Source organism: Anomaloglossus baeobatrachus, chromosome 6 (assembly GCF_048569485.1).
Source record: "Anomaloglossus baeobatrachus isolate aAnoBae1 chromosome 6, aAnoBae1.hap1, whole genome shotgun sequence".
NCBI classification, from domain to species: domain Eukaryota; kingdom Metazoa; phylum Chordata; class Amphibia; order Anura; family Aromobatidae; genus Anomaloglossus; species Anomaloglossus baeobatrachus.
The window spans coordinates 44699709-44725237 of NC_134358.1; the positions used below are offsets into that span (position 1 = coordinate 44699709).

General features: G+C 53.4%; 1 protein-coding gene across 2 annotated transcripts in view; it reads right to left on the reverse strand.

The window, feature by feature from the left end:
- The window catches only part of ATAD2 (ATPase family AAA domain containing 2), a 289706-nt gene that overhangs the window by 42487 nt on the left and 221690 nt on the right, over positions 1–25529 (reverse strand). For both annotated transcript variants that reach the window (XM_075352894.1, XM_075352895.1), the window contains exons 23-26: positions 25284–25406; positions 23495–23641; positions 22812–23126; positions 3389–3522 (exon numbers count right to left, since the gene is read on the reverse strand). In XM_075352894.1, coding sequence (XP_075209009.1) covers positions 3389–3522; positions 22812–23126; positions 23495–23641; positions 25284–25406 — 719 coding nt within the window. The remainder of the gene's footprint in view (positions 1–3388; positions 3523–22811; positions 23127–23494; positions 23642–25283; positions 25407–25529) is intronic.

The following is a 25529-nucleotide window of genomic DNA, read 5'->3' on the forward strand; positions in this document are numbered from 1 at the left end:
GGATTTCTGGTCCTTGGCTGAGTTAGCGGACGAGGCCGAGGGCTTAGAGGACGACCAGTTGGAGGAACGAAAGGTGCGAAACCTCGACTGATTCCTACCCTGGGCAGGTTTCCTGGCTTTGGTTTGTGGCATGGTAGTACTCTTCCCGCCAGTTGCTTCCTTAATAATTTCATCCAGCTGTTCTCCGAACAGCCGGGACCCAGCAAAAGGCAGCCCAGCAAGGTACTTCTTTGAAGAAGCATCTGCCTTCCACTCTCGAAGCCACAAGATTCTGCGGATAGCGAGGGAATTAGCCGAAGCCACCGCAGTGCGGTGAGAAGCCTCCAGCATGGCTGACATGGCATAGGATGAAAAGGCCGAAGCTTGGGAAGTTAAGGCATCCATTTCGGGCATAGATTCCCTGGTGAGGGAATGCATCTCCTCTAGAGAAGCAGAGATGGCTTTGAGAGCCCACACTGCTGCAAACGTCGGAGAAAACGCGGCCCCCGCCGCTTCATACACGGATTTGGCCAGAAGGTCAATCTGGCGGTCAGTGGAATCCTTAAGGGAAGTGCCATCAGCCACTGACAATGGTCCGGGGTGCGAGCCTAGACACCGGAGGGTCTACCTTTGGGGAGTGAGCCCACTCCTTGACCACCTCAGGTGGAAAGGGAAAACGGTCGTCAGAACCACGCTTTGGGAAGCGTTTGTCAGGACAGGCCCTGGGTTTGGTCACACCGGCCTGAAAACTGGAGTGGTTAAAGAACACACTCTTTGCTCTCTTAGGCGAGGTAAACTGGTGCTTTTCTGCCAGAGAAGGTTGCTCCTCTGATACTGGCGGATTGAGATCCAGTACAGAATTAATAGAAGCAATCAAGTCACTAAGATCTGAGTCACTTTCGGACAGATCAATGGGGCACATTGAGTTAGCCTCCGAGCCCCCTGTAAAGGCATCCTCCTCATCCAGCGAGTCAGCTCTGGAATCAGAGCCACGGGAGGAGGAGGGAGAGGGAACCCTGCGTCTCTTCTCAGGAGGACGGGGTCTGGGCCCTGATGATGAATCCTCTGTGAGCTCCGGTCCTGAGAGACCCCTAGCAGCAGAGGCACCCTGTGAGGGGGGCTGATGCATATTCAGCAAAGTCCTGGACAGAAGTCCCATGGACTCAGCAAAGGACTGGGAGATAGACCTAGAAAAGGATTCTACCCAAGCCGGGGGTTCAGCCACAGGAGCAGCCTGAGAGACCACTGGGGGTGAGACTCCAGGCTGTGGCACCGCCAAGTTAGAGCAGGCATCACAATGTGGAAAGGTGCTCGGTTCAGGCAGCAGGAGCTTACATGCAGCATAAAGCTTTGGGGCCTTGCTCCTCGTGTGAGACATGCTGCTGGAGTGGGGGCTCTGCCAGAGAATGACCCCCAGAGAGTATATACAGAGGTCCACAACCGGAGACCGGTTGTGGCTTACCAGACCGCTGGAGCGGTGTTGTGTGCCCTCCAGATCCCGAAGCCCGGACCCCCAATGCACAGCACCTCAGCAGGGATGCTGCAAACCAGCGCTGCAATGACTGATCGCAGAGAGAACGCTGAAAAAATGGCCTCCGGAGCGAAGAGATGGGGTGGGACTTGCTTGAGGAGCGGGATCTGGAGGGCCATTGAAACCTACAGGGGAGGGGACACACACTGCAGTGGGGAGTGTCCCTCCCCTGTACAGAACGGCCGCCGGGAGGAGCAGAGCCTGTCCCTCTGCATGAGTGACATGCGAGGGCAGTGAAACAGAAACTAGGCCTCCGGCGAAGCCGGGGCCTAAATTTGAGCAGCGCGGCCGACGCGCAGGCACCATCGGCGTGGTTCTCAGGCGACAGCTAGGAGAACCCACCGGAAATGTCAGTAAACATAATAAGCACTCTCCCCCAACAATAAAGTACAGGGACCCCGAAATATAAACGTCTCAGATACTTAGCTTCTGAGACGCAGGGCCAGGTCCCTGGGGATGAGCGCTCCGGTCCAGCAGGGTCCTGAAGGGCAGCGGATGGAGACCGGTCTCCTGCCAAGCATGGAGACCATGCTGGCTCCCACTTCAAGCCAGAGCCCAGGAGGGATGGTGAAGGAGCACGGCATGTAAGGCTCCAGCCTAAGAATCAACCTTACAACACCACCGACACAGTGGGAGGAGAAGGGACATGCCGGGGGTCCAGACGTGGACCCCACTCTTCAATCTCGTTCCAAAAGGAAAAAATCATATGAGAATGTGGATGGATGAATGGATGGATGGATGGATGTGGATGAAAGTGTGGATGTATGCCTCCTGAACACAAAGCGATAAACTGGCTGGGTCTGCTCACCAGGGGGTGTATAAGCTCAGGGGGAGGAGCTACACTTTTAAGTGTAGTACTTTGTGTGTCCTCCAGAGGTAGAAGCTAAACACCCATGGTCTGGGTCTCCCATAGGAACGATAAAGAAATGGCTATTAGGGTGTTTTAGTGGCCGGGGGTGAAGCGGTTAAGGGCGCATCATCAGAACACTCCTGAGACTATCAAACTCAGAAACCCCGGCCTAGCGTTTTACACCTCGGTATTTTAGAGTAGCTAACAGCAATTGATGATGTGACGAGACGGGTGGTAGTGAGAAGCCGAAGAGGTGAGTATAAGGCTATGTGCCCACAGGACTCTGTACCTGCGGATTTTGCCGGGGAAAACCTGCGGATTTATCTGAATTTTCCAGATAAATCCGTAGGTTTTAGCAAGTACAGACACTCCCCATGTTATCCCATGGGACATGGGGAATTGTCGTGTGTCCATGCCGCGGAATGTGCAGCCGCGGAATGTGCGGTGGATCTCCCGCAGCTGCACATAACTGCATGTCAATTATTCCTGCAGAAAACCCGGCCCTCCACTATGGAGATACAGTTCGGGACATCAGCAGGTAAGTCGCACGAGTGTCTGCAGGTTTCCCGCAGCTATTTCGCTGGAATCCCGCAGCAATGTATAGCTGCGGATTCCGGGGAGCAGCTGCAGGAAACCTGCGGATAAACCTGCAGATATATCCGCAGGCACATAGTGCCGTGGGCACATAGCCTAAGGATACTTTACAAATTCTATTTATTATGCTCTGAGGTCCGGATAAATCCCAGATCATACAGACATTACATTTGTGGGGAGAACGTCATGCTAACCAGTGAATTTTGCTTGATCAGATTATCTTTAGTGGTAACATTTGCAGAATTAATTAACATACTAAGGGTTTCAAATTTGCAAGGACGGTCAATTTACATCAGATAAGATTTCTTAAATTCTCATACACATTACTAATGCAATATACAGCGAACTTCAGTCTGGAAAGCATTTTGTGTACAAAAACAAAAAAACAAAAAAAACAAAAAAAAAACACAAACAAGAAACAATGAGGAACTTGCCTTGAGATGCTCGTGATTGACGTGTAATGTTTGTGGCGGCTCAGAGAGTATATCCATGATTTTCTCCACGCTGATAAGGTGCTGCTGTTCCACCTGCATCTGTCTGCCACGGGTCATCCGCAAAACACACACATCTAGCGACAATAAATAAAAACTTTAATAATGGCCATCACTCCCATTACTGTCATACATATTCCTGGACGGGGGAGGGGGGGGGGTCACAAACAAATCAAAAACCTCAATGTCAGTCTGTAGCGATACTGATGAACTGCAAGTAAAGCCCGAGTATCACACTTTTTTGTTGCCTATAAAAAGACCCAACTTGTAAGGGTCTCTACAGCATGAGGACTGCTTGCCACGACTGTGAATGTGATAATCTGTGAGATCTCACTGTCTGCATGACGGCTCCAAGAGACATTTTACAGTAACTAAAGTCTTCCTTCTTGGCTTTTCAGGCTCTCTAATTAGCTGCACATTTTACTTGCTTGCATTGTGGTCTATGGTTATAAATCAGCTGAGAGGTGCTCATAAAGACAAAGATTAAAACTCATCGAACCATATTTTTTAAGACTATAAAATGCACTTTTTCCCCCTTTCAATGGTAAAGTGGGGGGGGGGGTCTTATAGTTCAGATGTGCCTGGCGCGATGTGGGGGAGGGGGTGCTGCTGCAGTAAGCCGACTGCTGGGGCAAACATGTGCCCGCTAGTCAAGAAAAAAGAGAATTTTGTTTACTTACCGTAAATTCTTTTTCTTATAGTTCCGTATTGGGAGACCCAGACCATGGGTGTTTAGCTTCTGCCTCCGGAGGACACACAAAGTACTACACTAAAAAGTGTAGCTCCTCCCTCTGAGCCTATACACCCCCTGGAGAACCAGATCTAGCCAGTTTAGTGCAAAAGCTGAAGGAGAATAGCCACCCACAAGTAAAAACAGAGCAAGAACCGGAACAACCGGAGACTCTGTCCACGACAACAGCCGGTGATAACACGCGGAACAGGAAACTGCCAACAGGCAACAGGGAGGGAGCTGGGTCTCCCAATACGGAACTATAAGAAAAAGAATTTACGGTAAGTAAACAAAATTCTCTTTTTCTTTATCATTCCTATGGGAGACCCAGACATTGGGACGTCTCAAAGCAGTCCATGGGTGGGAATAAACAGAAAAACTGAGAAGTAGGCAGAGCCTAACTTCACAAATGGGCGACAGCCGCCTGAAGGATGCGTCTGCCCAAGCTCGCATCTGCCGAAGCATGAGCATGCACTTGGTAGTGCTTTGAAAAGGTATCCGGAATGGTCGACCTAATCCAACGGGCTAAGGACGGCTTAGAAGCAGAGAGGCCCTTACGCCGACCTGTGGTTAGCACAAAAAGAGAGGTGCACCGCCTAAGAGCAGCGGTGCGAGACACATAGATCCGGAGCGCCCGCACCAGATCCGGAGTATGCAACGCTTTTTCAAAGCGATGAACAGGAGCCGGACAAAAGGAAGGCAGGGAAATGTCCTGGTTAAGGTGGAAAGGAGAAACCACCTTAGGGAGAAAGTCCGGAGTCGGACGGAGAACCACCTTGTCTTGATGAAACACTAAAAAAGGTGACTCCGAAGAGAGCGCAGCCAAATCAGAGACTCTCCTGAGGGAAGTTATGGCCACTAGAAATACCACTTTCTGTGAAAGACGAAACAAAGAAACCTCCCTAAGAGGCTCAAAGGGGGGTTTCTGCAAGGCCGTGAGGTCCAAATTGAGGTCCCAGGGATCCAAGGGCCGCCAGTAAGGCGGAATGATGTGAGACGCGCCCTGCATGAAGGTGCGGACCTGAGCCAGCCGGGCGATACGCCGCTGGAACAGCACTGACAGAGCCGAGACTTGTCCCTTGAGAGAATTGAGGGACAGTCCTAGCTGCAGACCGGACTGTAGAAAGGACAGAAGGGTCGGCAAGGAAAAAGGCCAAGGAGCATGGCCGGAAGAACGACACCAGGACAGGAAAATTTTCCAAGTCCTGTGATAGATTTTGGCCGAGGAAGACTTCCGGGCCCGAGTCATAGTGGAAATGACTTCAGGAGGAATACCAGAAGCCGTCAAGATCCAGGACTCAAGAGCCACGCCGTCAATCTGAGAGCCGCAGAATTCTGGCGGAAAAACGGACCTTGTGAGAGAAGGTCTGTACGGTCCGGAAGATGCCACGGCACCTCTACGGACAGATGGAGCAGGTCTGGGTACCAAGCTCGCCTGGGCCAGTCCGGAGCAATGAGGATGACCCGACGGCCCTCCATTCTGATCTTGCGCAGGACTCTGGGCAAGAGAGCTAGAGGGGGAAACACGTAGGACAGACGAAACTGGGACCAGTCTTGAACCAGAGCGTCCGCTGTGAAGGCCTGAGGATCGTGGGAGCGAGCCACGTAAATAGGAACCTTTTTGTTGTGCGGGATGCCATTAGGTCCACGTCCGGAGTGCCCCACTTGCGGCAGATTGACTGAAACACTGCCGGATGCAGGGACCACTCGCCACTGTCCACGGTTTGACGGCTGAGATAATCTGCCTCCCAGTTTTTCACGCCTGGGATGTGGACTGCGGATATGGTGGACTTTGAGTCCTCCACCCATTGAAGGATGCGTTGTACCTCCAACATTGCCAGGCGGCTGCGTGTCCCGCCTTGGTGATTGATGTAGGCAACCGCTGTTGCGTTGTCTGACTGGACTCGGATGTGCTTGCCCGCCAATAGGTGGTGAAAAGCTAGGAGAGCCAGGAGCACGGCTCTGGTTTCCAGCACATTGATCGAGAGGGCTGACTCTGACGGAGTCCAAGTGCCCTGTGCTCGGTGGTGGAGACATAACGCTCCCCAGCCGGATAGACTGGCATCCGTGGTGAGGACCACTCAGGACGGAGCCAGGAAGGAGCGTCCCTGAGACAGAGAGAGGGGCCGAAGCCACCACTGAAGAAAGCTCCTGGTCTGTGGCGACAGAGCCACTAACCTGTGCAAGGAGGAAGGCCGCTTGTCCCAACAGCGGAGAATGTCCAGCTGCAGAGGACGCAGATGGAACTGGGCAAAGGGAACAGCCTCCATTGACGTCACCATCTGACCCAGCACCTGCATCAGGTGCCTGATGGAATAACGGCGGGGCCTCAGCAGAGAGCGCATCGCCAGTTGGAGGGACTGCTGTTTGATCAAGGGCAACTTCACAAGTGCCGGCAGAGTCTCGAACTGCATCCCTAGGTACGTGAGCCTCCGGGTCGGAGTCAGAGTGGATTTGGGCAGATTGACCAGCCACCCGAATTGGGCTAGAGTGGCGAGAGTGAGCGAGACACTCCGCTGACAGTCTGCGCTGGATGAAGCCTTGACTAGAAGGTCGTCCAGGTAAGGAATCACTGCCAACCCCTGGAGGTGCAGAACCGCAATCACTGCCGCCATGACCTTGGTGAATACCCGAGGGGCTGTGGCTAACCCGAAGGGGAGAGCCACGAATTGGAAATGTTCCTCTCCGATTGCAAAACGTAGCCAACGCTGGTGAGAAACTGCAATTGGCACATGCAGATAGGCATCTCTGATGTCGATGGATGCCAGGAAATCCCCTTGGGTCATTGAGGCAATGACTGACCGCAGAGATTCCATGCGAAAATGCCGCACCTGAACATGCTTGTTGAGAAGCTTGAGATCCAAGATGGGCCGGAAGGAACCGTCCTTTTTGGGGACTAAGAAGAGATTTGAGTAGAAACCTCTGAACCGTTCCCGGGCGGGAACCGGTACAATTACTCCGTTGGCCTGCAAGGATGCCACAGCCTGAGAGAAGGCGGCGGCCTTGGAACAGGGGGGAGTTGACAGAAAAAAATCTGTTTGGCGGGCTGGAAGAGAATTCTATCCTGTAGCCGTGGGAGAGGACATCCCGCACCCACTGATCGGAGACGTGTTGAAACCACGCGTCGCCAAAGTGGGAGAGCCTGCCACCGACTAAGGACGTTACTGGCACGGACAGATAGTCAAGAGGAGGCTGCCTTAGTGGCAGCAGCTCCTGCGGTCTTCTGTGGACGCGCCTTTGTGCGCCAGTTGGATTTTTGGTCCTTGGCTGAGTTAGTGGACGAGGCCGAGGGCTTGGAGGACGACCAGTTGGAGGAACGAAAGGAATGAAACCTCGACTGGTTCCTACCCTGGACAGGTTTCCTGGTTTTGATTTGTGGCATGGAAGTACTCTTCCCGCCAGTAGCTTCCTTAATAATTTCATCCAGTTGTTCACCGAATAGCCTGGACCCAGCAAAAGGGAGCCCAGCAAGGTACTTCTTTGAAGAAGCATCTGCCTTCCACTCTCGAAGCCACAAGATCCTGCGGATAGCGAGGGAATTAGCCGAAGCCACCGCAGTGCGGTGAGAAGCCTCCAGCATGGCAGACATGGCATAGGATGAAAAAGCGGAAGTTTGGGAAGTTAAGGCAACCATTTCGGGCATAGATTCCCTGGTGAGGGAATGCATCTCCTCTAGAGAAGCAGAGATGGCTTTGAGAGCCTACACTGCTGCAAAAGATGGGGAGAACGAGGCCCCTGCCGCCTCATATACAGATTTGGCCAGAAGGTCAACCTGGCGGTCAGTGGAATCCTTAAGAGAGGTGCCATCAGCCACTGATACAACAGTCCAGGCTGAGAGTCTAGACACCGGAGGGTCTACCTTTGGTGAATGAGCCCACTCCTTGACCACCTCAGGTGGAAAGGGAAAACGGTCATCAGAACCACGCTTTGGGAAGCGTTTGTCAGGACAGGCCCTAGGCTTGGTCACAGCGGCCTGAAAACTGGAGTGGTTAAAGAACACACTCTTTGTCCTCTTAGGCAAGGTAAACTGGTGCTTTTCTGCCAGAGAGGGTTGCTCCTCTGATACTGGCGGATTGAGGTCCAGTACAGAATTAATGGACGCAATCAAATCACTAACATCTGAGTCACTTTCGGACAGATCAATGGGGCACATGGAGGTAGCCTCCGAGCCCCCTGTAAAGGCATCCTCCTCGTCCCGCGAGTCAGCTTCTGAAACAGAGCCGCGGGATGAGGAAGGGGAGGGAGCCCTACGTTTCCTCTTAGGAGGACGGGGTCTGGGACCAGATGAAGAATCTTCTGTGAGCTCCGCTGAGAGAGCCCTAGCAGCAGAGGCACCCTGTGAAGGGGGCTGATGCATGTTCAGCAAAGTCCAGGACAGCTGTCCCATGGAGTCGGCAAAAGACTGGAAGATTGACCTAGATAGGGATTCTACCCAAGCCGGGGGGTTCAGCCACAGGAGCCGGAGCAGCCGGAGGGACTACTGTGGGAGCGATCCCAGGCTGAGGCATTGTCAGGTTAGAGCAGGCATCACAATGTGGATATGTGCTCGGTTCAGGCAGCACGAGCTTACATGCAGTGCATACTGAATATAGCTTTGGAGCCTTGCTCCTCGTGTGAGACATGCTGCTGGAGTGGGGGGCTCTGCCAGAGTGACCCCCAGAGAGTATATATAGAGGCCCACAACCAGAAGTTGTGGCTTACCAGACCGCTGGAGCGGTGTTGTGTGCCCTCCAGATCCCAAAGCCCGGACCCCCAAGCACCTCAGCAGGGATGCTGCAGCCAGTGCTGATCGCAGAGAAAACGCTGATAAAATGGCGCCGGAGCGAGGAGAGGGGGCGGGACTCACTGTGAGAGTGGGATCTGGAGGGCCAAAGAGACTTACAGGGGAGGAGACATGTACTCAGTGAGGAGTGTCTCTCCCCTCTGTAGAACGGCCACTGGGCGGAGCCGCACTGTCCCTCTGCATGAATGACATGCGAGGGCAGTGAAACCGAAAGTAGGCCTCCAGCGAAGCCGGGGCCTAAATTTGAGCGGTGCGGCCGGTGCGCAGGCACCATCGGCGCGGTTCTCAGGCGACAGCCAGAGAACCGGCCGGAAATGTCAGAAAACTCACTCAGCACACTCTCCCACCATAATAAAGTACAGGGACCCCCCAGAATATAAACGTCTCCGGTACTTAGCTTGCTGAGACGCTGGGTTCCAGGTCCCTGGGGATGAGTGCTCCGTCCAGCAGGATCCTGAAGGGCTGCGGATGGAGACCAGTCTCCTGCAAAGCATGGAGAATCGTGCTGGCTCCCACTTCAAGCCAGAGCCCGAGGGATGGTGAAGGAGCGCGGCATGTAAGGCTCCAGCCTTGTAATCAACCTTAACAGCACCGCCGACACAGTGGGGTGAGAAGGGACATGCCGGGGGTCCAGGCTTGGACCCGCTTTTCTTCAAACTCTTTCCAAAAATGAAAAATCAGATGAGAATGCATGTGTGGATGTATGCCTCCTGAACACAAAGCAATGAACTGGCTAGATCTGGTTATCCAGGGGGTGTATAGGCTCAGAAGGAGGAGCTACACTTTTTAGTGTAGTACTTTGTGTGTCCTCCGAAGGCAGAAGCTATACACCCAATGTCTGGGTCTCCCATAGGAACGATAAAGAAATGACTCTTTTCTGTTCCTCATACCCCTAATGCTGCCCAACGCTCAGCACTGAAGCCGGATTATGGGAGTGGGAAGCAGTGAAAATTCATTTTGGATTAGCCGGCAGCTGACGGTGTTTAACTGGGGGAGCATGGCACTGACGTCATGCGAGGCCCTCCTTACATGCCAAAGTCGGTTACTGGTATAAGGAGAGGAGCAGGGGAGCGGATGAAAGGGGAGTAGAAGAGGTTTTTTTTGTGTGCGTCTGTGGCATAACAGGAGGCATATATACACCAAATACCGGGATGGCGATGAGGTCAATAGAAAGAACCGGTCTTGTCCAGGCACTCACATAGGGAAACTAAACACGGAAATATGAATGTAGATAAGGGTATTAATAAATATCCTAATCTACATCCACATTCCCCCTCTGGTTTTCCTTGCTGTGTCCAGACAAGATAGAATAAAAACTATTGATCTCATCATCAATCCAGTCCAATGCCACATGCTGAGGGCTGCGGTCAAATCAGCTTGATCATAGTGAGGATACAAATACTCAAACGTTTGTGGAGTATGTTGTTACACATCCTGTCCAGGTGAGCCCACCCCCATTTATCCTCATCCTCACCGCACTTTGAGTGCTTCTCTTTCTTGCCAGGCCCACCCCGATTGAGGCAGCCGCCCACCCCGATTGAGGCAGCCGCCCACCCCGATTGAGGCAGCCGCCCACCCCGATTGAGGCAGCCGCCCACCCCGATTGAGGCAGCCGCCCACCCCGATTGAGGCAGCCGCCCACCCCGATGAGGCAGCCGCCCACCCCGATGAGGCAGCCGCCCACCCCGATGAGGCAGCCGCCCACCCCGATGAGGCAGCCGCCCACCCCGATGAGGCAGCCGCCCACCCCGATGAGGCAGCCGCCCACCCCGATGAGGCAGCCGCCCACCCCGATGAGGTACCCGCCCACCCCGATGAGGTACCCGCCCACCCCGATGAGGTACCCGTCCACCCCGATGAGGTACCCGCCCACCCCGATGAGTCACATATACACACACCTTTGTGGTCACAGTGATTGACTACTAGGTGTTTGAAGATCAGCAAGTCTGACAAATAGTGTACTTAGGATAATTAGAAACCTTGCGCAGCAATTATCCTGGGTTATAAAACAGAGAAAAGAAGGGAATTTTGTTTACTTACCGTAAATTCCTTTTCTTCTAGCTCCAATTGGGAGACCCAGACAATTGGGTGTATAGCTACTGCCTCCGGAGGCCACACAAAGTATTACACTTAAAAGTGTAAAGCCCCTCCCCTTCTGCCTATACACCCCCCGTGTGATCACGGGCTCCTCAGTTTTAGTGCAAAAGCAAGAAGGAGGAAAGCCAATAACTGGTTTAAAAACAAATTCAATCCGAAGAAACATCGGAGAACTGAAACCATTCAACATGAACAACATGTGTACCCGAAAAAAACAAAAATCCCTAAGAAAACAGGGCGGGTGCTGGGTCTCCCAATTGGAGCTAGAAGAAAAGGAATTTACGGTAAGTAAACAAAATTCCCTTCTTCTTTGTCGCTCCTAATTGGGAGACCCAGACAATTGGGACGTCCAAAAGCAGTCCCTGGGTGGGTAAAAGAATACCTCGTGATAGGGCCGTCAAACAGCCCTGTCCTACAGGTGGGCAACCGCCGCCTGAAGGACTTGTCTACCTAGGCTGGCGTCCGCCGAAGCGTAGGTATGCACCTGATAATGCTTGGTAAAGGTGTGCAGACTCGACCAGGTAGCCGCCTGGCACACCTGCTGAGCCGTAGCCTGGTGCCGTAATGCCCAGGACGCACCCACGGCTCTGGTAGAATGGGCCTTCAGCCCTGAAGGAACCGGAAGCCCCGCAGAACGGTAGGTTTCAAGAATTGGTTCCTTGATCCACCGAGCCAGGGTGGATTTGGAAGCTTGCGACCCTTTACGCTGACCAGCGACAAGGACAAAGAGTGCATCCGAGCGGCGTAAGGGCGCCGTGCGGGAAATGTAGATCCTGAGTGCTCTGACCAGATCCAACAAATGCAAACCTTTCTCAAATTGATGAACTGGATGAGGACACAAGGAAGGTAATGTGACATCCTGATTGAGATGAAAGGGGGATACCACCTTCAGGAATCGGACGTAGAACCACCTTGTCCTGGTGAAACACCAGGAAGGGAGATTTGCATGAGAGCGCCGCTAGCTCGGACACTCTCCGAAGAGACGTGACCGCTACTAGAAAGGCCACTTTCTGTGAAAGACGAGAAAGGGAAACATCCTTCATAGGCTCGAAAGGCGGCTTCTGGAGAGCAATTAGAACCTTGTTCAGATCCCAGGGCTCTAACGGCCGCTTGTAAGGAGGGACGATATGACAGACTCCTTGCAGGAACGTGCGTACCTGAGTAAGTCGTGCTAGGCGTTTCTGAAAAAATACAGATAGCGCTGAGACTTGTCCTTTAAGGGAGCTGAGCGACAAACCTTTTTCCAACCCGGATTGCAGGAAGGAAAGAAAAGTAGGCAATGCAAAAGGCCAGGGAGAAACTCCCTGAGCAGCGCACCAAGATAAGAATATCTTCCACGTCCTGTGGTAGATCTTGGCGGAGGATGGTTTTCTAGCCTGTCTCATGGTGGTAATAACCTTTCGAGATAATCCTGAAGACGCTAGGATCCAGGACTCAATGGCCACACAGTCAGGTTCAGGGCCGCAGAATTCAGGTGGAAAAACGGCCCTTGAGATAGCAAGTCTGGTCGTTCTGGTAGTGCCCATGGTTGGCCTACCGTGAGGTGCCACAGATCTGGGTACCACGATCTCCTCGGCCAGTCTGGAGCGACGAGGATGGCGCGACGGCAGTCGGCCCTGATCTTGCGCAGCACTCTGGGTAACAATGCCAGAGGTGGGAACACATAAGGTAGCCGGAATTGCGACCAATCTTGAACTAAGGCGTCTGCCGCCAGAGCTCGGTGATCGTGAGACCGTGCCATGAAAGCCGGGACCTTGTTGTTGTGCCGTGACGCCATCAGGTCGACGTCCGGCATCCCCCAGCGGCGACAGATCTCCTGAAACACGTCCGGGTGAAGGGACCATTCCCCTGCGTCCATACCCTGGCGACTGAGGAAGTCTGCTTCCCAGTTTTCCACGCCTGGGATGTGAACTGCGGATATGGTGGAAGCCGTGTCTTCCACCCACGTCAGAATCCGTCGGACTTCCTGGAAGGCTTGCCGACTGCGTGTTCCACCTTGGTGGTTGATGTACGCTACCGCTGTGGAGTTGTCCGACTGAATTCGGATCTGCTTGCCTTCCAGCCACTGCTGGAAGGCTTGTAGGGCAAGATACACTGCTCTGATTTCTAGAACATTGATCTGAAGGGTGGACTCTTCCTGAGTCCACGTCCCTTGAGCCCTGTGGTGGAGAAACACTGCTCCCCACCCTGATAGACTCGCGTCTGTCGTGACTACCTCCCAGGATGGGGGTAGAAAGGACTTTCCTTTCGACAAAACAGTGGGAAGAAGCCACCACCGAAGAGATTCCTTGGCCGCCTGAGAAAGGGAGACGTCTCTGTCGAGGGACGTCGACTTCCCGTCCCATTGGCAGAGAATGTCCCATTGTAGTGGACGGAGATGAAACTGCGCGAAAGGGACTGCTTCCATTGCTGCTACCATCTTCCCTAGGAAGTGCATGAGGCGTCTCAAGGGGTGAGACTGGCCTTGAAGGAGAGATTGCACCCCTGTCTGTAGTGAACGCTGTTTGTCCAGCGGAAGCTTCACTATCGCTGAGAGAGTATGAAACTCCATGCCAAGATATGTTAGCGATTGGGTCGGAGTTAGATTTGACTTTGAAAAGTTGATGATCCACCCGAAACTCTGGAGAGTCTCCAGCGCAACGTTCAGGCTGTGTTGGCATGCCTCTTGAGAGGGTGCCTTGACAAGTAGATCGTCCAAATACGGGATCACAGAGTGACCTTGAGAGTGCAGGACTGCTACTACTGCTGCCATGACCTTGGTGAAGACACGTGGGGCTGTCGCCAGCCCGAAAGGCAGAGCTACGAACTGAAGGTGTTCGTCTCCTATAACAAAGCGTAGAAAACGCTGGTGCTCTGGAGCAATCGGCACGTGGAGATAAGCATCCTTGATGTCTATAGATGCTAGGAAATCTCCTTGAGACATTGAGGCGATGACGGAGCGAAGGGATTCCATTCGGAACCGCCTGGTTTTTACGTGCTTGTTGAGCAGTTTTAGATCAAGAACGGGACGGAATGACCCGTCCTTTTTTGGCACCACAAACAAGTTGGAGTAAAAACCGTGACCTTGTTCCTGAAGAGGAACGGGGGTCACCACTCCTTCCGCTTTTAGAGTGGACACCGCTAGCCGCAGAGCATCGGCTCGGTCGGGAGGTGGAGAAGTTCTGAAGAAGCGAGTTGGAGGACGAGAGCTGAACTCTATCCTGTACCCGTGAGACAGAATGTCTCTCACCCAACGGTCTGTGACCTGTGGCAGCCAAATGTCGCCAAAGCGGGAGAGCCTGCCACCGACCGAGGATGCGGAGAGAGGAGGCCGAAAGTCATGAGGAAGCCGCCTTGGTAGCGGGTCTTCCGGCTGTCTTTTTTGGGCGTGACTGAGCCCGCCAAGAATCTGAACTCCTCTGATCCTTTTGAGTCCTTTTGGACGAGGAGAATTGGGACCTGCCTGAGCCTCGAAAGGACCGAAACCCCGACTGTCCTCTCCTCTGTTGGGGTTTATTTTGTCTGGGCTGAGGTAAAGATGAATCTTTACCCTTGGAGTGTTTAATGATTTCATCTAAGCGCTCCCCAAACAGTCGGTCACGAGAAAATGGCAAACTGGTTAAACACTTTTTGGAAGCAGAATCTGCCTTCCATTCTCTTAACCACAAGGCTCTGCGTAAAACTACGGAGTTGGCGGACGCCACTGCCGTACGGCTCGTAGAGTCTAGGACAGCATTAATCGCGTAAGACGCAAATGCAGACATTTGAGAGGTTAAGGGTGCCACCTGCGGAGCAGATGTACGTGTGACCGTGTCAATCTGTGCAAGACCAGCTGAAATAGCTTGGAGTGCCCATACGGCTGCGAATGCCGGAGCCAATGACGCGCCAATAGCCTCATAGATGGATTTCAACCAGAGCTCCATCTGCCTGTCAGTGGCATCTTTAAGTGCCGCCCCATCTTCCACTGCAACTAAGGATCTAGCTGCAAGCCTGGAGATTGGAGGATCCACCTTGGGACACTGGGTCCAGCCCTTGACCACGTCCGGGGGAAAAGGATAACGTGTATCCTTAAGCAGTTTGGAAAAACGCTTATCCGGATAAGCGTGGTGTTTCTGGATTGCCTCTCTAAAGTCAGAGTGGTCCAGAAATACACTTAATTTACGCTTGGGATACCTGAAATGGAATTTCTCCTGCTGTGAAGCTGTCTCCTCCACAGGAGGAGCAGGGGGAGAAATGTCCAACATTTTATTGATGGACGCTATAAGATCATTCACTATGGCGTCACCATCTGGTGTATCCAAATTGAGAGCGGTCTCAGGATCAGAATCCTGATCAGCTATCTCCGCCTCATCATACAGAGAGTCCTGCTGGGACCCTGACCAGTGTGATGAAGTCGAGGGCCGCTCATAGCGAGCTCGTTTAGGCTGTCTGGGACTGTCGTCCGTGTCAGAGCCATCACCCTGGGATGCAAGAGACACCCCCGGATCCCGGAGCTGTTACGACTGAGGGGGACCAGGGAGCAATGAGTTAACAGTGTCCATGGCCTGAGTTACTGGTCTAGACTGCAATGTTTCAAGAATTTTAGTCATAGTCACAGACAATCTGTCAGCAAAGACTGCAAACTCCGTCCCTGTCACCTGGACAGTATTCACAGGAGGTTCTGCCTGGGTCACCTCCAGCAGAGGCCCCGGCCGAGCAAGTGCCACAGGGGCCGAGCACTGCACACAGTGGGGGTCAGTGGAACCTGCCGGTAGAACAGCCCCACAAGCGGTACAAGCAGCATAGAAAGCCTGTGCCTTGGCACCTTTGCTTTTTGCGGTCGACATGCTGTTGTGTCCTCTGAGAAATCTAGGAGGGTATATAGCAGAGAATCCCCAGCGACCGTACAGTGCAAGTAAAGCTGCAAGCATAAAATACAATATACACTTCGGCACCAGTGGGGGTCAGCCCTTGAGGGCAGCTTACCGCCCGCTGAAAAGCGGGTGTGTGGGCACCAGAATCCCGTGTCTGGGTCTCCCAGTCTCCTCTCTCCAGCTCAGACTGCACACAGGAATGGCTGCCGGCGTCCTGTGAAGAGGGGCGGACCGTGGGCGTGCCTCAAACAAAGTGCGGGAAACTGGCGTCCCACTGTGCCCAGTGTGAGGGCTGGAGTATGCAAAGCAGACTCCAGCCCTCTGCGCTGACGTTCTGTACAGCGTCCCGCCCTTCCCCTGACTGGCAGGCCTGGGGGCGGGAACGAAACGAAACTAGGCCGCTAAAAGCCGGGGACTCGAGTAATAAGCGCGGCCGTGATATATGCACGGCCAGCGCGGAAGTCCCCGGCGCACCACAAGTCCCAGCCGCGCCGCAGCGAAAAAACTGACAACAGCGGCCGCGCGGCAGTTTCAAATACATGTCCCCTCTCAGCAAAGCTGTAGATAGGAATGGCACCAGCGCGCAGCGCTGTTGTCCGCGGCGCACTAACACACCCAGCAATGCTGCGGTGTGCGCGCGATATGTACGGGGACACAGAGTACCTTGACGTAGCAGGGCCTGTCCCTGACGATACTCAGCTCCATTCCAGCAGATTCTCCAGGGGCTGTGGATGGAGCACGGTCTCAGTGCCTGGAGACCGGTAAAATCCCACTTCACCCAGAGCCCTAAGGGGGATGGGGAAGGAAGCAGCATGTGGGCTCCAGCCTCCGTACCCGCAATGGGTACCTCAACCTTAAACACCGCCGACAAAAAGTGGGGTGAGAAGGGAGCATGCTGGGGGCCCTAGTATGGGCCCTCTTTTCTTCCATCCGACATAGTCAGCAGCTGCTGCTGACTAAACAGTGGAGCTATGCGTGTATGTGTGCCTCCTTCGCACAAAGCATGAAAACTGAGGAGCCCGTGATCCCACGGGAGGGTGTATAGCCAGAAGGGGAGGGGCCTTACACTTTTAAGTGTAATACTTTGTGTGGCCTCCGGAGGCAGTAGCTATACACCCCAATTGTCTGGGTCTCCCAATTAGGAGCGACAAAGAAAAGGAATTTACGGTAAGTAAACAAAATTCCCTTCTTCTTTGTCGCTCCATTGGGAGACCCAGACAATTGGGACGTCCAAAAGCAGTCCCTGGGTGGGTAAAATAACACCTCGTGATAGGGCCGTAAAACAGCCCTTTCCTACAGGTGAGCAACCGCCGCCTGAAGGACTTGTCTACCTAGGCTGGCGTCCGCCGAAGCGTAGGTATGCACCTGATAATGCTTGGTGAAAGTGTGCAGACTCGACCAGGTAGCCGCCTGGCACACCTGCTGAGCCGTAGCCTGGTGCCGTAATGCCCAGGACGCACCCACGGCTCTGGTAGAATGGGCCTTCAGCCCTGAGGGAACCGGAAGCCCGGCAGAACGATAGGCTTCCAGAATTGGTTCCTTGATCCACCGAGCCAGGGTGGATTTTGAAGCCTGCGACCCTTTACGCTGACCAGCGACAAGGACAAAGAGTGCATCCGAGTGGCGCAGGGGCGCCGTGCGGGAAATGTAGATTCTGAGCGCTCTCACCAGATCCAACAGATGCAAATCCTTTTCACATTGATGAACTGGATGAGGACAAAAAGAAGGTAAGGAAATATCCTGATTGAGATGAAAGGGGGATACCACCTTAGGAAGAAACTCGGGAATCGGGCGCAGAACTACCTTGTCCTGGTGAAATACCAGGAAGGGAGCTTTGCATGACAGCGCTGCTAGCTCGGACACTCTCCGAAGAGACGTGACCGCTACTAGAAAGGCCACTTTCTGTGAAAGGCGAGAAAGGGGAACATCCCTCATAGGCTCGAAAGGCGGCTTCTGGAGAGCAATTAGAACCTTGTTCAGATCCCAAGGTTCTAATGGCCGCTTGTAAGGAGGGACTAAGTGACAAACCCCCTGCAGGAACGTGCGTACCTGAGGAAGTCGGGCTAGGCGCTTCTGAAAAAATACAGATAGCGCTGAGACCTGTCCTTTAAGGGAGCCTAGCGACAAACCTTTTTCCAAACCGGATTGCAGGAAGGAAAGAAAAGTAGGTAATGCAAATGGCCAGGGAGAAACTCCCTGAGTAGAGCACCAAGATAAGAAAATCTTCCACGTCCTGTGGTAGATTTTGGCGGACGTTGGTTTCCTAGCCTGTCTCATGGTAGCAATGACCTCTTGAGATAATCCTGAAGACGCTAGGATCCAGGACTCAATGGCCACACAGTCAGGTTCAGGGCCGCAGAATTCAGATGGAAAAACGGTCCTTGAGACAGCAAGTCTGGCCGGTCTGGTAGTGCCCACGGTTGGCCTACCGCGAGATGCCACAGATCCGGATACCACGACCTCCTCGGCCAGTCTGGAGCGACGAGGATGGCGCGGCGGCAGTCGGACCTGATCTTGCGTAGCACTCTGGGCAACAGTGCCAGAGGTGGAAACACATAAGGTAGCCGGAACTGTGACCAATCCTGAACTAAGGAGTCTGCCGCCAGAGCTCTGTGATCGTGAGACCGTGCCATGAAAGCCGGGACCTTGTTGTTGTGCCGGGACGCCATTAGGTCGACGTCCGGCATCCCCCAGCGGCGACAGATCTCCTGAAACACGTCCGGGTGAAGAGACCATTCCCCTGCGTCCATACCCTGGCGACTGAGGAAGTCTGCTTCCCAGTTTTCTACGCCCGGGATGTGAACTGCGGATATGGTGGAGGCCGTGTCTTCCACCCACCTCAGAATCCGCCGGACTTCCTGGAAGGCTTGTCGACTGCGTGTTCCCGCCTTGGTGGTTGATGTATGCCACCGCTGTGGAGTTGTCCGACTGAATTCGGATCTGCTTGCCTTCCAGCCACTGCTGGAAGGCCTGTAGGGCAAGATACACTGCCCTGATCTCCAGAACATTGATCTGAAGGGTGGACTCTTGCTGAGTCCACGTACCTTGAGCCCTGTGGTGGAGAAAGACTGCTCCCCACCCTGACAGACTCGCATCTGTCGTGACCACCGCCCAGGATGGGGGTAGAAAGGATTTCCCTTTCGACAATGAGTTGGGAAGCAGCCACCACCGAAGAGAATCCTTGGCCGCCTGAGAAAGGGAGACGTTCCTGTCGAGGGACGTCGACCTCCCGTCCCATTGGCGGAGAATGTCCCATTGTAGTGGACGCAGATGAAACTGCGCGAAAGGGACTGCCTCCATTGCTGCTACCATCTTCCCTAGGAAGTGCATGAGGCGCCTCAAGGGGTGCAACTGGCCTTGAAGGAGAGATTGCACCCCTATCTGTAGTGAACGTTGTTTGTCCAGCGGAAGCTTCACTATCGCTGATAGAGTATGAAACTCCATGCCAAGATATGTCAGCGATTGGGCCGGGGTCAGATTTGACTTTGAAAAGTTGATGATCCACCCGAAACTCTGGAGAGTCTCCAGCGCAACATTCAGGCTGTGTTGGCATGCCTCTTGAGAGGGCGCCTTGACAAGCAGATCGTCTAAGTAAGGGAACACAGAGTGTCCCTGAGAGTGCAGGACTGCTACTACTGCTGCCATGACCTTGGTGAAGACCCGTGGGGCTGTCGCCAGACCGAAAGGCAGAGCTACGAACTGAAGGTGCTCGTCTCCTATAACGAAGCGTAGAAAACGCTGATGCTCTGGAGCAATCGGCACGTGGAGATAAGCATCCTTGATGTCTATTGATGCTAGGAAATCTCCTTGAGACATTGCGGCGATGACGGAGCGGAGGGATTCCATCCGGAACCGCCTGGTTTTCACGTGCTTGTTGAGCAGTTTTAGGTCCAGAACGGGACGGAAAGACCCGTCCTTTTTTGGCACCACAAACAAATTGGAGTAAAAACCGTGACCTTGCTGCTGAAGAGGAACAGGGATCACCACTCCTTCTGCCTTTAGAGTGCACACCGCCTGCAGAAGAGCATCGGCTCGGTCGGGAGGCGGAGACGTTCTGAAGAATCGAGTCGGAGGACGAGAACTGAACTCTATCCTGTACCCGTGAGACAGAATGTCTCTCACCCAACGGTCTTGGACCTGTGGCAGCCAAATGTCGCCAAAGCGGGAGAGCCTGCCACCGACCGAGGATGCGGAGAGAGGGGGCCGAAAGTCATGAGGAAGCCGCCTTGGTAGCGGTTCCTCCGGCTGTCTTTTTTGGGCGTGACTGAGCCCGCCAAGAATCTGAGCTCCTCTGATCCTTTTGAGACCTTTTGGACGAGGAGAATTGGGACCTGCCCGAGCCTCGAAAGGACCGAAACCTCGACTGTCCCCTCCTCTGTTGGGGTTTGTTTGGTCTGGGCTGAGGTAAGGATGAATCCTTACCCTTGGACTGTTTAATGATTTCATCCAATCGCTCACCAAACAGTCGGTCACCAGAAAAAGGCAAACTGGTTAAACACTTTTTGGAAGCAGAATCTGCCTTCCATTCCCTTAACCACAAGGCTCTGCGTAAAACCACGGAGTTGGCGGACGCCACTGCCGTACGGCTCGTAGAGTCCAGGACAGCATTAATAGCGTAAGACGCAAATGCCGACATTTGAGAGGTTAAGGATGCCACTTGCGGAACAGATGTACGTGTGACAGTGTCAATCTGCGCCAGACCAGCTGAAATAGCTTGGAGTGCCCACACGGCTGCGAATGCTGGAGCAAACGACGCGCCGATAGCTTCATAGATGGATTTCAACCAGAGCTCCATCTGTCTGTCAGTGGAATCTTTAAGTGAAGCCCCATCTTCCACTGCAACTACGGATCTAGCCGCAAGCCTGGAGATTGGAGGATCCACCTTGGGACACTGGGTCCAGCCCTTGACCACGTCAGTAGGGAGGGGATAACGTGTATCCTTAAGGCGTTTGGAGAAACGCTTATCTGGATAAGCGTGGTGTTTCTGGACTGCCTCCCTGAAGTCAGAGTGGTCCAGAAAAGTACTCAATTTACGCTTGGGATACCTGAAATGGAATTTCTCCTGCTGTGAAGCTGACTCCTCCACTGGAGGAGCTGAGGGAGAAATATCCAACATTCGATTGATGGACGCTATAAGATCATTCACTATGGCGTCACCCTCAGGTGTATCCAGATTGAGAGCGGTCTCAGGATCAGAATCCTGATCAGCTACCTCCGCTTCATCATACAGAGAGTCCTCCTGCTGGGACCCTGACCAGTGTGATGATGTCGAGGGCCGTTCCCAGCGAGCTCGCTTAGGCCGTCTGGGACTGTCGTCCATGTCAGAGCCTTCACCCTGGGATGCATGGGACATCCCCGGAGCCCGGAGTTGTTCCAACTGAGGGGGACCAGGGGGCAATGATTCAACAGTGCCCATGGTCTGAGGTACCGGTCTGGACTGCAAAGTTTCTAGAATTTTAGTCATAGTCACAGACAATCTATCAGCAAAAACTGCAAACTCCGTCCCCGTCACCTGGACAGTGTTCACAGGTGGTTCTCCCTGGGTCACCTCTAGCAGAGACCCCGGCTGAGCAAGTGCCACAGGGGCCGAACATTGCACACAATGGGGATCAGTGGAACCTGCCGGTAGAACAGCCTCACAAGCAGTACAAGCAGCATAGAAAGCCTGTGCCTTGGCACCCTTGCTTTTTGCGGACGACATGCTGTCCTCTGAGCAATCTAGGAGGGTATATAGTCAAGAATAGCGACCGTACAGTGCAATGTATAAAATACAAGCAAAAAAAGTACCAATGAACACTTCGGCGCTAGTGGGGTCAGCACTTCAGGTGCTGCTTACCGCCCGCTCAAAGGCGGGTGTGTGGTCGCCAGAATCCCGTGTCTGGGTCCCCCAGAGCTTGTCTCCCTTCTCCAGCTCCGACTGCACACAGGAATGGCTGCCGGCGTCCTGTGAAGAGGGGCGTACCGTGGGCGTGCCTCAGACAAAGTGCGGGAAACTGGCGTCCCACTGTGTTCAGAGAGGGGGCTGGAGTATGCAAAGCAGACTCCAGCCCTCGGCGCTGACGTCCTGTACAGCGTCCCGCCCTTCCCCTGACTGGCAGGCCTGGGGGCGGGAAATCAACGAGACTAGGCCGCAAAAGCCGGGGACTCGAGTAACAAGCGCGGCCGACAACAAGCACGGCCAGCGCGGAAGTCCCCGGCGCACTACAAGTCCCAGCCGCGCCGCAGTGTAAAACTGACAGCAGCGGCCGGCGCGGCAGTCCCCAACACATTAACTAACTCAGCCAAGCTGTAGTGAGTAGTGGCACAAGCGCGCAGCGCTGTTGTCCCCAGCGCACTAACACACCCAGCAATGCTGCAGTGTGTCTGCGCGCGGTCTGTACGGGGACACAGAGTACCTTGACGTAGCAGGGCCCTGTCCCTGACGATACTCAGCTCCTTATCCAGCAGATACTCCAGTGACTGTGGATGGAGCACGGTCTCAGTGCCTGGAGACCGGTAAGATCCCACTTCACCCAGAGCCCTAAGGGGGATGGGGAAGGAAAGCAGCATGTGGGGCTCCAGCCTCCGTACCCGCAATGGATACCTCAACCTTAACAAACACCGCCAAGAGTGGGGTGAGAAGGGAGCATGCTGGGGGCCCTAGTATGGGCCCTCTTTTCTTCCATCCGACATAGTCAGCAGCTACTGCTGACTAAACAGTGGAGCTATGCGTGGATGTCTGACCTCCTTCGCACAAAGCTTGAAAACTGAGGAGCCCGTGATCACACGGGGGGTGTATAGGCAGAAGGGGAGGGGCTTTACACTTTTTAGTGTAATACTTTGTGTGGCCTCCGGAGGCAGTAGCTATACACCCAATTGTCTGGGTCTCCCAATGGAGCGACAAAGAAATGAGGTGCAATTAGAAAACCAAATCAAGAGCCGTACCATTTATCTCCGCATGGTCATCACTTTCTGTAGAGGCAGGATTTTCTACAGGTCGGTCAGGTGTAGGTGCATCCTTTGTAGGAGAGGCTTTTGCGGTTTCTTTGGTCACACCATCACCTTCCACCACATCATCATTCTCTGCCTCCATCGACGACTCGTCTATCAGCTCTAATTCAGTCTGATCTAAACTGGACTCCAGGAGCTCGTGGTCGGCGTCACTCCCAGGTTCTTCATTCTTTTCAGACCGAGTGACCTTTTTCTTTTTAGCCAGACAGCCAGCACTCCATCGACTCTTCCGCTTATATTTTTTCTTTCCTTTGAAAAGAGAAAATCCTTAATTAAAAGCAAAGAGATTGAATAATGGCTAAAAGACAACTTTTGTCAGGGGCTGCAACAACTGTCGGATCACACAGCGGGGTGCGCATCAAATTCACAGGCTGATGATCCAGTACAATATAAACCACAGATCTGCAGCAGACTATAGACAATATGCCGTGTCTGGTACAAAAAGGCAGTGAACGGTCAGTGATGGCTTCATTGCAATGCGTGAAATATGCAAAGACATGGACATGTAACACTGCGCTGTTTCTATTTATATGCTTCTACAGGGTAAGATACACACGGTGGGAGAGGTGTGATTAGGAGGTCTCAAATTACAAGATGACAAGACTTTTCCAACGCACCTAAGCTAGGAGTACTTGCGGCTATAGGTACCGATGATCTACAAATTTTCTCCGGGTTCTCCACGTCAGACTTTTTCCCATCCTGAACTGTAGCAGTTTTAGGAAGCACATGGTAATAAGATGGTATATACTTTGAAGATGAAATGCCTGGAAAAAGAAAAACAAAACCCCAAAATACCTTTTAACAAGTAATGCACCAAGTTTGTAATGTAGAGCATGATTAAAAGGGTCTAATCTAACTAATCTAATATATAAAGCTGAGTGTATGTATGTATGTATGTATGTATGTATGTATGTATGTATGTATGTATGTATGTATGTATGTATGTATGTATGTATGTATGTATGTATATCTGCTAAAGGAACTGTTTCGATGGGAAAATTTAACCCCACGCTTTACAGTTGCGCTCCAAAAAACCTGCCTCCATTAATGTCAATGGAGCTGGCAGCCACAAGTTATTAATAGCAGCTGTGATTGGTTGATATAGGAACGAAAGACATTCATAGTATAACAAGCTTATGTGTGAGGTGGCGTCAGACCGGGGGGGACCGGAGACTCGGGACCGGAGACTCGGGACCGGGGGGGGACCGGAGACTCGGGACCGGGGGGGGACCGGAGACTCGGGACCAGGGGGGGACCGGAGACTCGGGACCAGGGGGGGACCGGAGACTCGGGACCGGAGATTCGGGACTGGAGACTCGGGACCGGAGATTCGGGACCGGGGGGGGGGGGGGGACCGGAGACTCGGGACCGGGGGGGACCGGAGACTCGGGACCGGGGGGGACCGGAGACTCGGGACCGGGGGGGACCGGAGACTCGGGACCGGGGGGGACCGGAGACTCGGGACCGGGGGGGACCGGAGACTCGGGACCGGGGGGGACCGGAGACTCGGGACCGTGGGGGGGGGACCGGGGGGGGGGGGACCGGAGACTCGGGACCGGGGGGGGGGACCGGAGACTCGGGACCGGGGGGGGGGACCGGAGACTCGGGACCGGGGGGGGGGGGGGGACCGGAGACTCGGGACCGGGGGGGGGGACCGGAGACTCGGGACCGGGGGGGGGACCGGAGACTCGGGACCGGGGGGGGACCGGAGACTCGGGACCGGGGGGGGGGGGGACCGGAGACTCGGGACCGGGGACTCGGGACCGACACAGACAGAAAGCGAGAGAGAGTCACTATTTCGGGCAACGCCGGGGTACTACGGTTAGTTATAAAATAAAACTGACTCAAGTGCAGAGAGCACAAAGTCCTTAAAACAAAAGAAAAAAAAAAAAAAGGAAAAAAAAAAAAAAGAAAGGGGGGGGCCTAGAATTGTAGCTTTATTCAAAATTTCCTTGGAGAGCCAATCCCGCAGTTTACGGATCTCAGCTCATCAAGGAGTTTGTGATCAGCTTTGTTCAGAAAACTAGCCAAACAAAGAAGGGCATCGCCATTCAGTCAAGAGCTTCCGGTCCTTCATCTTAAGAGGGTCATCCTCCAGGCTCTGTAAGAGCGGGGAGTTGAGTGCAGAAGTGAGTGATATCTTCCTGGATACATGTGTGAAGGTATCACTTTCAGAATGAGGGTATCAGATGCAACGTCACCAGCCCTGCTCAGCTAAGCAAAGCTGGAATAATCCTTCTGTAACTGGTGGCAGTCGGATCCCCAAGCCCTCCATCGATCGAAACGTCTGTCAGGTTTTATTTTTTGCATCACATTAGTGTTTCAATAGGGTGGTTACCAAATGGTGAGGGGACAACCAAGACAATAGGGTTTACATCCATCTGCATTAAAACAGATTTTGCTTACCTCTCTTCTTGCGAGATTCCTGAATTTCTTCACAAAGCTTTTCAAATTCTTCATCCAGCTCTTGCTTTATTATTGCATACGTGGCATCTCTTAGAGTGCAAGCTCTGTGGCGGATTAAACGGTCTAAAAAGAAGGGGTAGAGGATCACCATGACAATATTAATACTACTGTACAGGTATTGTAAATGGGTTTTCCCACCAGCGTTATATCATTTTTCTATCGGTGTACGGTGGAGGGGAGACTGAT